Below are 17287 nucleotides of genomic sequence, written 5' to 3'. Positions count from 1 at the left end.
ATCTATCTATCTATCTATCTATCTATCTATCTATCTATCTATCTATCTATCTATCTATCTATCTATCTATCTATCTATCTATCTATCTATCTATTTTTGAGTGACCCCAGTTCTCCAGTGATTCAGCACTATTTGCTACAAGTACATACGTGCTTGGTTTAGATCACCCTTTTAGGAAGTGTGAAGGCTCAGCACAATGCTAGAAAACCTGATGCTAAAAACCAAGCAGTTCTTAGACATGCTAGGCTGGAACATGAATAGTAGACAAATAGAAGATATTCTTGGCAGGAATAAAGTCCATTATATGATCTCCAATAAGAAAAAGGCTGATATGGAAGTGACTGCCAGCAGAAGCTTCTCTTGGAGGCTGGGCCAGCTTGTACTGACTTTCTACAGAATAACTCAGGCTGACAGGCATTCTGACAGTGTCTGGTCCTGCACTGGACAGGGTGAGTTGGTGATGTTCAYGTGTTTCATGTTCATGGTGTTTCTTCTTTCAGAATGAACAAGAAGTGCTGTAAAGCCATTACTGCAGCAGTGCTGTTGTAGCTTAGGAAGAAATAAGGAACTGCAAAAACTTAGAGAAATTAAGAAAAATCAAGACAAAAGGTAGCCAAGCTTCTTGAATATCTAGTAAAAGAAGCACTTCAGGTTTTACTTCAATTCTKGGCAAAGGTTCAATTAAGATTTTATAATTTGAATGTCTTTGAATGAATTTGATATCCTTTTTGTATTTCTTTTTTTTCACGCACACACCCTGATGCCTGTTCAGCATCTCTCAGAATATCTACAACCTGGGATCAGCATTGTATATTAGCTATTAATTCACTGCAGCCAGTGAATTCACCGAAGTGTTCTCTTTGTGGGTAGCTGAACACACCTTTTCCAAGTGACTCACAGTTCTTCTCACAGCTTGCTTTTTCCTGGAGATACTGTACCACCCCAGTGCTTCCTCACTGCTGCACTATGAGTATGCTTCTCTGCCTCACAGTGGCCACTGTTCCAGCCTTTCCCTTTTATGTACTTAAAAAACTAGATTTGTATTCAGTCCTCAGACTGGATGATAATCTARTGTAAGAATCAAAATATTGTATTACATATAATGATATTTTTCCCCATATATGAATTGTGAAAGACATTCTTCATTTTGAAAGAACTTCTCGTGCTTCCCTCAGAGTCCATTTCATCCTGATAGCTCTTCTGTATCCTGCACAAAAATCAGAATTGCCTGTCATTCTTTCTGTTTTGTCCTCTGCCATGTTTTGTCCCATTCAGTGCTGTTTGCTTTGCCAATAGCAGAAACCTGGAAGACTTGATGGCACTTCTAGTGTGGAAATGAGAAACCAGATTTAGGAAAATGAGATCTCTCCTTGAACTTAAAAAAAAAAAAAAAAAAAAAAAAAAAAAAAAACCACAAAAAAATTAGGGCAGGATTGAGAATCTTTCTGATTTGCTCTGTTTGATTTTTTGAAGCTTCTTAAAAAAGAGGTCGGGAGGGAGCAATGTAACTGGATCCTTTATATTGAAGTAAGATGGGCAAACTATTCAGTAACTGTTATTTAGCCTACATCAGTTTTGTTTGTGGTGTCAAAGGTTAATGCACTCTTTCTTCAACTGTTTGGCATGGCAGAATACCCTGGAGCACAAAGTGGAGTAATGTAAACATACAAGAAGTACTTATAAAAAAATCCTTCACCCTTTCCTGATATATGACAAAACATTTGGACTAACTGAAAGAAGGTAGGTTTAGGTTAGATATTAGGAATAATATTTTTTGCTTTGAGGGTGCTGAGGCATTGGAACACATTGCCCAGGGAAATTGCAGATGCCTCATCCCTGGAAGTGTTTAAGGCCAGGTTGGATGGGGCTTTGAGCAGTCTGGTCTAGTAGACGGTTGCATCTGGCAAATGGGCTGAAGCTTGGTGATATTGAAGGTCCCCAAACCATTCTATGATTCTATTTGTCATGAAGTTTCACTTCTTGTCACTTTGACCAGCCAGTCATGACTGTGGTCCTCCCCCCTCTGTCAGCCCTTTTGCCTGTTCCCCACTCTGAGCGTTGATGGTAAGGTGAGACAGAGCTGGCATGTSTGAGAACTCAGCCTTTTTCTTCATAGCTGTTGTGGAYTTTAAAGGTATCATTCTCAWAAGTGAGAGGATWGCCTACAGTTATGGCACTATTTCTGCACTGCCACAACTCTTCTGCAGAGCTTCTGTGGAAGCATCTGCAGCTGGAAGGAGTMCATTTGTAGATTTTGTGAGGAGTGCCTCTGTTCATGGATTTCCCTCCACACTTGACAGGGCTATCTCCAACGTGGAGACATGCCATATATGGCCTTTAAGATAGGAGAAATTTTAACTTTGGTTCTGGTTCAGTAGATGTGAGTAATTAAAACTGGGAGAAAAATATTCACTGAAAATTAGTGAATTGAGTTACCAGAATCCTTTGTTTCCTATGAGAGCTCTCAGGCGTAGGAGSTCATGCCCACAGCTGCTGGACTTGTTACCAAGGTCCTCCCAGAGAGATTTGTGCCCCTCTCAGAAAGTTTCATTTCTGTGACTTGTAGCAACAGGCAGCAACACAAACTTGTAAAAACATTCCTTTTCRCACCATAGGGTTTGAACTACAATCTGTTGATCCCTTTGTTTTTTTATTTTTTTGGAGAGGGCCATTGCAGTGTTCTCTCACTCTGAAACTTCACTGGTATCTGTCCTTCTTCTGTGGCACGTGGGGATGTCCACTATGAGCACGTTTTCAGTCTTCAGATGGCTCTGATGCAGTTGCATTTGTTGAACGCCTTTCATGCTTTAGTTACTTGAAGGTCACATTAAAACCTTCGAATTAAAAGGTCAGATTCTGTGTTTGTGGCTACCACAAGCTAAATAGTTCTGCCCCTGGCCATCTTGGAGGTCTGTAARCTCTCACAGCTGTCAGTCACTTTGGAGAGCAGTGGAGAGCCTCCCCTGCTAAATTTCTCGGTCAGTGCTTTTGGGTGCAGGCTTGCCAGCCAGTCAGGTGTAGCTGCTTCTCATGGTGCCTGGAGCTTGTGCATGGCAGCTGCTCTTGTAGTGGCTTCTCCCAGCGTGCTCCAGGCAGGCAGTGCTACTGGCAGGCTGTTGTGCTGCCATCACGAGAAGCTGTGCAGCCTGCCAGTGACGCAGTAAAGCCCAGGTGTCTCAAGAGTGCAGGTTGTGAGTCAGGTGGGTGGCACAGGGCCCRTTCCTGCTCAGCGGCTGTGAGTTTCAGTGGTAGAGCTATTAAGCATAAATATGGCACATGCAGTCTTTGTGATGTGGTGTGGCAAAGGTGTTCMGGTATGTGCTTGCTCTGCTCTAACGCAATCCCTCAGGCAGCTGCTTTTGGCTCGCCTCAGAAGCAGACAGTAGATGCTTCATTTGCTTGGGCCAGCGTGGCTGTTCTTGCATTCTGTGCTACATGGAGGGAGGCTGACAAGGGAGGGAAGCTTTTCTTTCTGTTTATAAAGCATCCTGTCGTTTTGGAAAAGCAATAGTTTGGGATAGCTTATGGTTGATTTAGGGTGAGGTTCACCAGATAATCAAGCATGAAGGCAGAAGAACCAGAAGAGGCATTCTTCCTTTCACTCCTTGGAAAAACAAGGCATACCTGAGTCTTGGACATGGCATACTCTGCAGGTCCTTTGGCAAATACAAGGAGGAGCATGATAGCAAACCATCAGAGAAACTGAGGCATGTTTATGCTTTCAGACTGTTGAGCCATACTGTCTTGAGGACATGGAGAGGGCTGGATAATTTGCTTTTTCTTTTGGTGTGTTGGAAGGGTTCCTCAGGTAAGAGCCCACATGTTCTCGCAGAGACTGGAAATGTCTGTCCAGTTGCATGGCTCAGGCCCAAATGTGTCAAATTTGAGTAGTGAGAATTTGATATTCCTGGGAGAAAGATGAGACTGTCTTTTTCTGCCATCCTCTGGTGTTGCCTGTGGCAGCTCTAAGCTAATGATTGTACCCCTCTGGTGCTAAAGGAAGAGTGATTCTGTGTGTCTGCAGTCTTTATGCAATTGGAAGTGACCCATCCATGTTCTTTGAAAAATGTTCATGCTACTTTAGACATTCGCTAGTAATCACACTGATGTCTCCTAGCATGTAAGGGATTAGATTTCTCCAAGCAGTCAGGCCAACATTTTTACTAAGTGCAACCTGTGCTTCTACAAGCAGGTGCTTTGATTGCATGAAATATAAAGCAATATATATATATATATAAAATGCAATATATATATATATATTGCAAGAAATATAAAGCACTGTTCTCACTGACCACTGGTAGCACAAGAATGTTCATGTGCACTGCTACGTACACCAGCCTGCCTTGGAATACTGATCCCTGCCACTGAGCTCCCATTCTCGGTGCACACCAAATGAATTCCCTTCATTTATTTCTTGCTTCTTAAGTACAAGGCACAAAGCTTGGAGAGTTTTCTAGTGTCTCTTTCAGCTGCCCTAAGTTTACTCAAATTTTAATTAGGTACTTCAGAGTTGGCTAGTTAGGTCCCCTTTTTCCAGCTCATTCAGTTGCAAGTGGCTACTAATAACCTTTCTTCTCTGTTACAATCCTGCAAATGGGATCAGGATTGTGAGCAGTATTATGGAAACGTGTTAATTGAGATGTTTTCTTACAGTTCAACAACTTGGTCACTGCTGTGTGAGGGGGGAAATTAAACCAAAACCCAGCCACAGTAGCAGCTTCAGAATTCAGTGTCTGTTACAGAGTGAAAGAGATGCCTTGATGTTTAAAACTGAAGTGTGTCCTTGCTAAGTGGGGGGATATTTGAAAGAGGAAGAGGAACTAGGCTGCAAAGAATGCATCATTGGTGCCTAAAAATGTTAATAAGGTTGTAACATCCTTCATAAATTAAATTAAAAGGTCAGTGGGCCAGAATTTTTTTTACACTATGGCCCATTTTACTACTCTGCCAGTAAATGAGTGTAGGTGGGAATCAGACTCATTTAGACTGGCGGGGGATAGCATTTCTTTGGGAAGAGAAGAGCTGCAGGCAGAGGTCCTGYGGTTGGCTGTGTCAGCTTCCATGTGTGTCTGGGAAAGTAACATGGGAAACTAAATCCTCCCAGAGAACAGGTGGAACTTAATCTTGGCCTTTAACTCCTCAATTAACCTTGGCACTGTAACACTGGATTCTGGATGAGTGAGACATCTTAGAGTGATTCTTAAGTAGCTTCTTCAATAGGGGATGAAATATCAGCGTTTTGCTATGTTAATGCTTCCAAACAACATGACAGGACTTAAAAAAAGGATAACAGAGAAGAACCCCAGGTAATAAGGTCTCTTCTGAACCTGCTTTGGACAAGATATGAACCAGGACCAGTTCTTCTCTGTCTTAGCTATAAAAATTTTATGGAACAGGGAGTTCAAGGAACTGAAATATCAGAGGGTGCCCTTAGCTGCACTTCAGATGCAGCTGACTGCATTGGCTCATGTGTGTCTAAAGCAGAAAAGATGCAGCAAAAGGTATTTTGCTGGTGACAGTTTATGTCCTTTTTACGTTAATACTTTTTACACAGACTGGAGGGTTCATGTATATTTGTATTTGTATCACATACGCTTGTGCATTCTTGTTTTGGTGTATAGCCAGTCAGCTATAGGTAAATAACAATCTTACTAAATATAAGTCAAAATAGTTCACTGCTTCATTTAGCAGAACTTTTTGTTTTTTATTTGTCCAGTATAGTCATAGTCACTTAAAAACCAAATATGTAAATTTTTGAAATACCACATAGCTTCATTGCTTATGATTCATGTTTTGAAATGTGACTGCTATTCTGTCACATTTTTCTTGTTTAATTCCATTAGAAGGGTAAAATTTTGCTAATAATGCAAAAGAGATCTAAAAGACGATAGATCAAGGATGGAAGAATATGAAAAATGAACTGCACATGATTTTGCATATTTATTGCAAGCAGAGCACAGATTCAGTTCTCCTTTTCTGCAATATAGTGTTTTGTAGTTCTTTGTGTAGACTTTCATCTGTCTTACACAGTAGCACATGCAACTGGAGATTCCATGTACTAGCATCATCTTGACTGCTACTTTGTGAAGAAAATTACGTTTTCTCCTTTTCGAGACTGACTTAAGGAATTCAATGATTGTAAGCATGTGTAGTGTGTTGAAGTTTGGATTGAACAAATAGCTCTGAACTGTGAATCATGCGAAACTCTAAGCACAGAAGCTGAACGATATGGTATGTTAAAGTAACAGGAAATAACTGCCAGGGGTCAAGACTACACTGAGTAAGGTTTTGGGTACACACAAAGGAGACCATAGTCAGAATTCTAATAGTCCAAGAATAAGAGCAGGTGAACCTCCTGCAAATCATTCTTTGGGTACAGTGAGAAACACAGTTAATTGTTTGAGAGACACATGGGATTACTTTAAAGAAAATAAAAAGACAAGCTTGTTGTTACAGAAGATGGTCTAAGTGAGAAGTGATGAAGAGAGTGAGAGTGAGAGAAGAGGAGGACCTAAGGTCCAAGTGAGAAGGACTAGGAAAGGTGTGCAGATGGGGAATTTCTTTAGTTGAAAATTAATGAGGATTGATGAGGAAAAAGGAAAATGTTACTGCGTAACTCGGAGAAAGCAAGCAAAAGAAGGTGAAAAAAATCACATTCTTTTCCAATTTTGTAATTGGAAGGATTGATTATATTCTGAATAGAAAGAGTGTGAAGGGACTAAGATAGGAGCCCAAAGCTGTGTGGGAGTTGTTGGGATTGATGATGCTGCACTTGGTAATGATGAGGAAGGTGGGACTGACTTCAGTCCTTTGGAAGTGTGACAGAAACAGGCATAGTGGGATTTTGTGTCTATCTGGGGAAGGTCCCAACCAGGCTTTGAAAGCATGGACCCTGATGTCATGGAGAAAAGAAAAAAAATCAGTGTGAAAGTCAATGAAGAAAGGAATGAAAGCGAAAGAAAAAAACGTCTGAGGGGAGAGGATTGAGAGCTGTGGAGAGTATCATCTCTGATGCAATGAGAGAGGCCAGAGAATGTATTCCAGAACTACGATGTGAGAGTTTTTTCTAGGTGAGGACAGTACAGAGATGCATCCTTTACAAGTATTTTGCAAACATTGCTGGACTTAGTTCAGTCACCATGACTGGGGCCAGGAGCTGCTCTGAGCTCAATAAGAGTAGAATGAAAACTTGGGAAGCTTCTCTTGTCTCTAAAGGTTGCCAACCTGAAATGAAACTCTTGCACTCAGTGGAACTGCCTGGTTTTGAGGCTGGCTTGTTAGTGTGGAATTTGATACCAGCAGCTATCAATGTTTCAAAATAATATCATGGGACCAGAGGAGGAAATCTGTGCTTCTGTTGTGAGAATGTCCTGCTGCTTTGTTACTAACAGTGTCCTGCAGTCACCTGTTTTTTATGGTGCCCTTCACTGGGTCTGCATAGCCATGAGTTCCAATACACATTTTTAAAGAAACCAAACCAAAAAATAAAGAATTAAAATATTTAACCTTCAGCTTGGGATGCTCCAAGGCCAGACCAGTATCAATAAAGATCAGACAGGCAGGGCTGAGAAATGTGCTTCTTTTCCCAGAGCTACTATAAGATCAAAAAGGTAGGAACATGAAAAAGCAAAGCTCTGTACGCTGGCATTCAGCCACAAGATTGGATGTGAACGTATCCAAGAAGACAGTAACAAATGCAATCAGCAGCCAGACTTTCTCTGACTATTTCAATGAATACAGTGAATTTAAGTGTGTACAATATGTACAATTAAAGTAATGAATGCAAAAAAAAAATGAGGCCTCTCCCACCCACCATGCGCAAATCATTGTGTATGCAGAAGCAGCTGATTAGAACTGTGGATGAGCTGTGTAAAATTAGAAGGATGGTTCTGTCATGGTGTTGGGTGCTGTAGGGTTCAGCCAGCAGTGAGAGCAAATCTCTTTGCCCTAGCCTGTCCTACTGCTTTTTCAGCACCACAAACACCACTGATGGAAATAGGAGCCTCCAGTCAGTGCAGAATCAGCACTGTGATAGACTCCATAGATAGCAGATTTCTAACATGCATGGAAGGAGAAAATTTTGCCCTTGGCCTGTAAATGACTTATACACAGGATAGTATACAGATAATTCTGTGCAAATCGTTAAAGGTCCTCTCTGATGTTAGGTGACTGCAGTAGTTATAGCCAAGATTGTCACTTTTTTTGACAGAGGAATGTTCCCCTGCCTTTCATTCCTCCTTGATACTGTATAAAAAGAGCCATGGGGCTGGACATAACTATGTAACCAAGGTGGGATGGTTTTTAATTTTCAGAGGTAATGGGATTGAAATGTTTAATAATGGTCTTTTGATTTGGAATATTCTTTTTGTGTTTTTATCAGAAAGAATTAATTCATAGGTGTTATAAACCCTTGGATATGGCATTTAGATACTGTCCAATTCATGGCATTGAAACACCTTATTGTTCATTGCTCGTATCTCATGGAACAGACAGAAGTAGAGCAGAAATGTAAACTGAACAATRACCTTGTGAATGATTCTTCTTTGCCTGTATAGTGCCATGTAACTCCTGTTGTAAAGCCCTTGCTAAACTTACTGTGTGGCCATACAGCAGTTTTGTATTAGCACTGAAGGCACATTGATTTCTATCTTTGCTGTAGAGTAGGTTTGTGCATTTTCCTTTTCTTGTTGTACTCATTTCTTTCCCTCTTACTTAATGAGTGTCCTTATCATTGCTTAGCTCACTTGTTTCTTACCTATGCTCCTATGCTCTTTTAATCCTTTTTGTATTTTTTTTTGCTAGTGTACAGAAATGTGTATTTCATGGTGAGAGCAGATATGTTGTATTTCAGAGTTCAGGGCAAAAGGGTTAATCTCCTTTTGAATGTGATTATTCCAGTATAGAATTTTTGAACTTACAGATACTTGATATAAGATAATAGCATTTTATCTTTTGATAATATTTCTGTAATTATGAAGTAAAGAAGTAGCGGTGTTGCTGTGGTGGGTTTTTATATCCTATTTGTGTAGAAGGTACAGGAATCTAATTCCCCTAGTAGCAATTCTTGCCTTTATCAATGTTACCATATTATCCTTGGTAAAGACGGCATTTCTAGTTTCTAGTCAATGGGGGTATTGGTAATTAAATAAGCAATTAAAGAGAAATTAATCCATGTGATTGGTCACATGGATATTTTGAAAGTAGTCACATTCTCTCGTCTGCCTGTCTAGGACAGCACTGAGCATTGCTTTGTGCCGGCACTGCTTCTATTCTTCTGCTAATGCACTGCTGTGTGACAGGGCARAAGTCATCACATTTATTCCTTCTTGTAGTGTATGGTGAACAGAAAAATCTTTTCATATTTGCACCTTATTGGTTTTTGTTGAGCAGCATCTCTTTAAGAGGAAATGTCTGCGATCAATGATCATTTGGTTGTCGGATGTTTTTTTCTTCGAGTACTCTTGATTTGAGAAAAAGCCTTTAAAAAGAAATCTTGGCTTAATAGTTTTCTCTTTTTTAACATGGTTGATTTGCTTAATAGAGGTATCAGAAACGTCTATAAATTAAGTTATGACTTCAGTGTAGAGTCTGTTAATATGGAATTATTTACTTTAGAGCTGCTGAGTGAGCCAAGGCCAAAGGAGGAAATAGCACTGTATCTGGACCTACTGAAGAAGAGCTATTGGAGACAATAAAAAGAGGCTTTAGAAGAAAAACTACGGATTATGTTTAGGAGGAAAAATTGAATAAGGAGGATGTAGTGAAATGTAAGATAAGTAGGGAGAAAATAATCACACACCTTCCTATGTTTTATCTAGTGGTTGGCTTTTTGTTCCCCATTTACTTTTCTCTCTTACTTTAGTGCTAATCAATACAAAACAGCAGTTATGTGAATTTTTCCTGCCACACAAATTATAAGTTTTCATATAATTTTATTTTGTTCCATTCTCTAAAGAGCTTTTCTTTAAAAAATCAACAAGCTTCTCCTTTTTTAATGGGAAAATTCCTGGTAGAAAATATGCTCAGAGGCCTTTCAGTCCTAGGAGCTATCCAAATACTGGAAAATCACATTCTGTGTGAGTGGGTAATAACAAAAACATAGTGGTAGAACAGGCAATGAATAGCATATTTTCATCATTCACAATAATTAACATAACGTGAGTAAGCACATCTACACCCATGTATATCTGTATATTTTAAAATATATGTAACATTTATGTAGTTATGCATTACACACTCTAACATACACAAAACTTTGAGTTGTTGAATAGAGGTGCTTCATGTTGTCTTAAATGAATTTAGTTTCTTTTCATGTGTAGATTGTAAATGGGCCTTTTGAGGAAGCCAGAAGGAAAATGCACATGGATATGTGAAAAGCTGGAGTTAGGACCACGCTGTGGGAGCTCATTAATCATTCAGAATGGTTGGTTTCAGTTTCCCCTTCTTCCTTTCAAAAGGCAAAGTCCAATCAATAGTTTTCTTTCAAGGTCACAAGTGCTGCCTGGTCTCTGTCCTTGTCACAGCCCTTGTCCAGTCATAGGAATGTTTTGGAAGATTTAATTGCTATATTATTTTAGGCTGTCATCAGTAACTCTTAGCATGGTTGAACTTGGACCTAAAGACACATTATTACGGGGAGGGCTCTGCCCTGATCCAACTGCAAGGGTGTTGTTCTTGTGAACGGGATTGTGTCAGGCATGAAAGAGGCTTTCCTCAGTTATCTTGTGGCTGCATTATGGACAGGAAAGCTGCAAAGCAGTGTTATATCTCAGTTATTTGATTTTGCAAGATTTGTAAAATAGAATTGAGTTCGAGAAAATTGAGTTTCCGTCTTTGCAAGTGAAAGGTGTTTCCATTGCGTGGACAAGGAGACTTCTTAATATGTTTTGGCAGTTTGTTTCCAGAGCGACAAATGAAATGTATATATGAAAAAAAAAAAAAATTTTTTTTGTCTGCTTTTTCCTACATTTTGATATTTYTTCCCTTTGTTTAGAAATAAGTTCAGTGTAGGCTAAGTAAACTTGTTACATGCCCRTTAACTAACCTCACTTCCTGTAGTTATGTTGTAAATCTTAAGAGTTGAGTACCAGATCCAGTATTTTAATTGCAGCAAAGGAAACAATGCTCCTTTAATGGCAGTGGAAACATTTGTTCTTTCTATCTTTCTTGTCTTGAGAAATATCATAAGAAGTGACAAATACAGAAAAAATATTTTACTATATTTTGTTTAGAATCCTTTTAGAGTATTCTCTCAGCTAAGCATTTTCTTTCTGAATAGGCTGCCAAAACAGAAGTTTGATGCTTTGTCAAGAAGCAAACAAGGCTGCTTATCCTTCCTTATATGCTTCAGTTTTCACAAAGACATCATACTGCTTTACAATGTCTGCTTTTTAAAAGTTAAATTCTGTGACTTTAAAGTGATCTTTAAGATCTGTTAGCTTGAGTAGAATGAGTTGAATGTATTTGCAGGAGCTAAAATGGTTGGTGCAGTACAATTTTTATGTTGGATCAAAAATAACAAATACAAATCAGGCCATTATTTCTTTGTTCTCCTGCTTTTTGGGAAAATCTGGGCAAGATAAAGGTCTTAACTCATGACAGAGTTCAGAGTTATTATAATATTTTCAGGAGCAAGCTTCTGGAGGTCAGCTTTATTGTAGAATATTAGGAAATTAATCATATGCGTTGAACGTGATGGATCCAAACTTGCTGTTGGTCATAATCTCTAATCAGTCACAGCATGTCCACAGTTCACTTTGCTCATTCTACTGACATAATATGTAATATGGCCTAAATCAATTTTTTCTATATTCTATTGATTTTATGGTGTTCATAAAGTGCTAGTAACAGAAAATCTATTTCTATTGCTGGGGTTTTTTTTAAGCTAATGTAATTTCCAAGGAAAAATCTCTTCAGTGACTCATATGAAATATGTTGGAGGGAGCTTGTATGTACATACATATATAAATGTGCCCTACACAAATTTTCAAGCAGTATAATTTAAATAGATTGTTTAAAGTGAGCCTTGCTATTTGGTTGGGATTTGCTTTTATATATTTTTTTATTTTCAGATACTTGTCCCTACATTGAATTCATAATGTGTGTCCAGGTCTGCTGGCTACAGATCTGCCTTTGCCTATGAAGTTAATTTTTTTCCCAGGTTGCAAAGAATACTTTGCACTGAATTTGCAAATATTCTGTTTGTGTTTACATGATGCCACATGCTGAAGTACCTTGTAGTAGAACAGGAGGAGATGTGAATACCTGTTTATCTGCATTGGCACCTCCTGCCTCACAGGAAGGAGCAGGAGAACACTGGGGTCTCTGGCAGAACAGAGGGCAACTTGCAGAAGATTTAGGCAACATCACTTGGTTATAGGCTACTTTCAGTCCTGGGAGGGAGGAGTAGGGCCAGGTGCTGAACAAGCTGCAGTGATGTTAAGTAGTAAGGGTTTTGCCTCTGTATGATCTCAAACAAAAGCAAAAGTCCCGGGCAAAACTTATAAGCACCAAGCAAGGCATTGCTCCATGCAGTATGACGAGGCATTGACTGTGACTTCTGTGCAGACTAGTAGTAYATCAAGTTTGTCTTTGCAGGCCGAGAATGTACACCAAGAAGACTTTGGCCAGTGACTGAAGAATATCTCCTCACTGCTTATCATAAAGCAYGATAATAGCAATTTTTCATGAATAAAATTTTTAAGTAATGCACATTTCTTTATATCTAAAACACATGTGCAAGTTATGTCTCTAGAGTCCAGTCCATAAAATAACAAAAATGACAATCTTTCTCATGTTGTAGATGGTTATGTGTGAAAAATGTGAAATGAGAACAATCTGAAAATACCRCAATGGATGTCTTCTCTACTACAGTGTAGAATGAAAAATAAAGCAATTGATGAAGAAGTAGAAATTTTAAACAAGAGTAGCATTGGCAATTGCAAACCAAACTCTTGACATTTGCATTAATGGTAATGCATTCCATTCCAGTTCATGGTGAAGTAAAAGGAGTTGGTCTGGTAGATCAAATATGGCTTTCATTGCAAGACTGCGACAATGAAGGTGAGATAATAATAAAGCTGTTCAGACTAACCTGTAAAGAATGTTGTTACCTGATGAATTTACAGAATTTATTTATTCTTAGATCAGACATCATTATGAAATAGTGTGTACTTTTCAAGTATTTTTCCAGGATGTATGTGTCCTGTTATGTACATGTATGTATACATGAACACATGTATTTTTGGTTGGAAAAAAAGAAAAAAAAAACATGCAGTCAAAATTGTGAATAATTAATGAAGAATGTTAGGTTCCCTTATGAATCTGTGAAATTAATGTCAGGGCTTTGAAGAGAACTTGAAAGGGATGTTTTTCTATTGAAATATTTGAAAAATTGAAATGGTCTAATAATAACCATGTGAGAACCTAAATTGGTGTTTGCTTTGCTTATTACAAATGCATTGTAAAGCAACTGTTGTGAATCCATTRGTATAAGCGCATCCAGCTGTGAATCTAGGGAGGAGTCACAAATCTTGTGTTTAGACTAGTGTCCTTAGGTGTGTGTGTGTTTTAGGGGRGGGAGGGTGTTAAGTTTTTAAACTTTTTATTCAARCAACATCTTATTTTACAGTSCAGGCAAGAGTAAAATCWCAAAAGCTCTCTGTACCTTTAACATGTTTTTCAGACAGAATGTAAAAAATTGCTTTGTGTTTCATCAATAACAATTCATGGCAGAACGCCTAAATAATTATCATTGGCCAAATGCCAGGCTTTTGGGCCCTACACTAACAAATGCTAGTACAATTATTTTGAAAATAGTAAAACCATGCAATAATGGCATGCATCTCACATAACTGACTCACCTCTTCTAATTAACTTCAAGTAATCAGAAATAACTCAGTTCTGTACTATCTCCTAAGTGGTCTCTGGAGAGTAGGCACAGTGTGTGGTTTGCATATACTGTATAATTTGCCTTGGTTCTGGGGCAATGCACACAGTTTTTGAAGTTAGCCATATGCCATCAAAGCAAATGTGACTGGGGTGTGTTCTCTGCTCTGTAGGGARAGGCACAGTGTCCGCAGGTTTAAAACTCTCTTCTCCCTCTTTCCTCAAATAGGATAATCCCATATGAACTTGAAAATAATTTTTGACACATGCTCTCCTTTGAAACATGCTGGAACCTTGTCACAGGAGAGTGCATAGGCCAAAATGGTAACTTACTTTCACGAAGTTGAAATAATTGTAGATAAAAAAAGAAGATACACTCTTGCTTGTGCCTGGGCTCTGACACGTTTTTATTTACTGACAGAAATGTGTCCTGAGCCTTCCTGTTTTTGAAGTCTTCATCGTAGCACATGGGCTCCAAAGCAATTAGGCTTGCACATCCCATTTACACCAAAGAGTTTTTGGCTTGTTCAGTACTGTTTGGATYCTCTTGTGTGTCTGCTCCACATCTGAATTCACTTGATTAGTCAGGTGAAGGGGCATTCAAGCTATAGCTTGCAGCAGCCTTGCTCCTTGTAAGTCTTGAGTTTATTTTCTGGGAAAAGACTTGGGAGACAGGGATGAGCTGGGACCTCATCTTRTGAAAGGAAGGCAGGTGTTAGCACTTTTGCTGGTATTTTCTGCAGTAGCTGTAGCAGAAGTGGAGAATCACCTTGGCCAATGCTGGCAGCATCATGACCAAAGCATTACCAGGTTCCATGGACTCCTGACCTCAATTCTTGCAGGCTGGGACCTGGTTAGTTTCTGGAGCCCAAAAGTAGGCATTCTGTTTGCCTGACCAAAGTAGTATTGGTATATCTATTTATTGATTGAAAAGACAAGTGAATTTGATTGTGAAGACTGAGGCTTCTGCTTTTCTTAAACTATGCYTTTAGAAGGAATTGTCACCAATGAAAGCATCGATCTCTCTTCTTTSAGAAGAAATATTGCTTATTTCAAATGCATTTCAAGCATTTTGTTAACCTTAATACTTACTTACAAGACCATTTTTTTTTCTGTAGAAAGAGGGAAATTCAGAAAGCTCACCTCAGCAATGCTACAGCAGTAACAGAGCAATGGCACAATTCATTTCCTTCTTCTGTCTCTGCAAAGTTTTATGACAATAATATGTTGGAGAGTGGTTGTACTTGATTTGGTAACAGGACAGAGCTTGTTTCGCTTGCATGGAGAGGGAAAGGATATTTCTATTCCTCTTTAAACACCTTGGAAATTTCTGTTAATCAGTGGTGGCAGACTAAGAGTGTTCAGATAGAAATTCAAAATCATGTAACATACATGGCATATTGTGTGCCACATGTGGATGACAAACACATGCATTCCGCTTGCAGGGATACAGTTTTGAATAAGAGAACAGTCTTAATGATTTGCTAATAGCCTACTCTGGCAGTTATACTGCCATATATATATAATGTCTGGTAGATATTATAGATTCATGTCTCATTTATTTGATACTAACTAAATCTGTAATTGCATAGTATCACTTAGTAATATTGTGTACTTTCACCTATAAGATGCCTGGGTCTACAGGTGGGGCTTTTTTGGCTATAATTTAGGTGGAACTGTCATATGAAATGTATGGGATTTGTTACATCAGGAGGGTGCTGAAAGARGTAGCATTCATTAGTACGAAGTGCGGAAACTTCCCTTTTTCCCAAGACCATTTTTCTTCTCCATTCCTTGGTGCATCCTGTGAAGAGTGATCCTTTGAATGGACTTCCATTTTGTGTCCATGTAAATCTGAGAGCAGAGTGAAGCAAACCAAGTTAAGTGCACATTGTTTTCACAATGGTTCCAGGTACCTRTGATTTAGAAGATTCAAATTGCTTAATTTAGTACGTTTTTGTGCAGTATTTTTTGTGCAAATATTCTCCATCTTTCGCCTTGGGGAGGAATTCCAACTTCAGTATCTAGAGAGAAAAAATAGTGCGTGGTGCCTTACAATAGGGGCAGGACCTGAATGCATATTCTTCAAACTGCCAGCGAAATGTGTGCAAAACATTGAGGTGACTTTTCAGGAATGTAAATCCAGGCCACAGGGTTCATGAGGAAACATGCTGTGCCTCATCCTTCACCTCGCTCAAAGCCCACATGTTACTGAGGGGGAGRAGTAGTTAGTTAAGGTTTAGTTAAGGTTCAGTGAATGGCAACTCAAAGTTTGTCTCTTTCCTGTTCTGTGACACTGGGTTTGTGATAAGGGCTACCTAGCAGCATTTTTTTCAGTATTTTGTGCTTTTCCCTGGTGAAAACYACTGGTGACTRGCCACCAACTGGACGTAACTCCATTCACCAGCCCTCTCTGAGCYTGGCCATCCAGACAGTTTTTAACCCTGAGAATAGTGCATCCATCCAAGCTAYGAGCAAATAGTTTCTCTAGGAGAATGCTGGAGAAATGGGAACTGGTTTTAAAGGCTTTGCTCATGTCCAGGCAGACAGCATCCATAGCCCTTCCTCATCCACTACATGTGTCACCTTGTCATAGAAGTAGACCAGATTTGTCAAGAAGAACCAGCCTCTCATAAACCCATGCTGTCTGGGCCTGATCACCTATGGGACCTACATCTTAATTTTTCTGTGAAATACTCGAGTCAAGATTGTATCAAAATGGGGCAGTGGTCTCTGGTCCTGGAACTAAAAGTCTTCAGAGGATGGAGGAAGAAGAGATGCACAGAAATGATGTAGTAGTTTGTTTTCATGAAGCGTAACATWAAAGGGACTAACAGGAATTTGGCTCTTGGTTGCTTGCTCTCAGTCCATTATCTTGATCACTGACCATGCACAGATGAGTTTTTTAAAGGAAGATAATTAATTGCCATAATTGGAAGTACTTGATTAGTAGTTACTATAAAGGAACRCAGTTGAAATTAATGAAGTAAAGAAACCCCACAGATGTTTATGAGGTGCATCTTTTAAGCAGTATTCAACTTTCACAGACTCAAGGTACAATAACAAGGAAGCTGGAGAMTTGCTCAATAATAACTAAGAGGACTGATCAAGGGTGTTAATACTGTTGTAAGGTTGCAGTAAGCAAAATAATCCCATTATAAGTGAGCATATGTGATACAGTTCCATGACTCCTATTGTACTATAATAAGTAATGTTATTTCCTTAATTTGTATTTTAAAACTGKCTTGCCAGGTCTTGTTAAAAAGTCATGTATTGAAAATATAGAATATTTGGCATCATGCAAGCTAAGTGGATGGCACAATTGTCTTCAATATTTGGGTGGAGACAGAATGGTTTCAAAGTCGACAGTGATCCTCTTTTTCAAAGGGACAAGACATAA

General features: G+C 39.0%; 1 protein-coding gene across 5 annotated transcripts in view; it reads left to right on the top strand.

Annotated features, from left to right (window-relative positions):
• The window catches only part of NTRK2 (neurotrophic receptor tyrosine kinase 2), a 197731-nt gene that overhangs the window by 65069 nt on the left and 115375 nt on the right, over window positions 1–17287 (top strand). For 2 of the 5 annotated variants that reach the window (XM_057370015.1, XM_057370013.1), the window contains exon 12: window positions 12991–13062. The exons of the other annotated variants lie outside the window; for them this stretch is intronic. In XM_057370015.1, the coding sequence (XP_057225998.1) occupies window positions 12991–13062 (72 nt within the window). The remainder of the gene's footprint in view (window positions 1–12990; window positions 13063–17287) is intronic. 5 annotated transcript variants of the gene reach the window in all.

This window comes from Malurus melanocephalus, unplaced genomic scaffold (genome assembly GCF_030028575.1).
Source record: "Malurus melanocephalus ecotype Western Australia unplaced genomic scaffold, MMel_1.1 scaffold_117, whole genome shotgun sequence".
NCBI classification, from domain to species: Eukaryota; Metazoa; Chordata; class Aves; order Passeriformes; family Maluridae; genus Malurus; species Malurus melanocephalus.
This window is presented reverse-complemented; position numbering and strand designations above follow the sequence as displayed.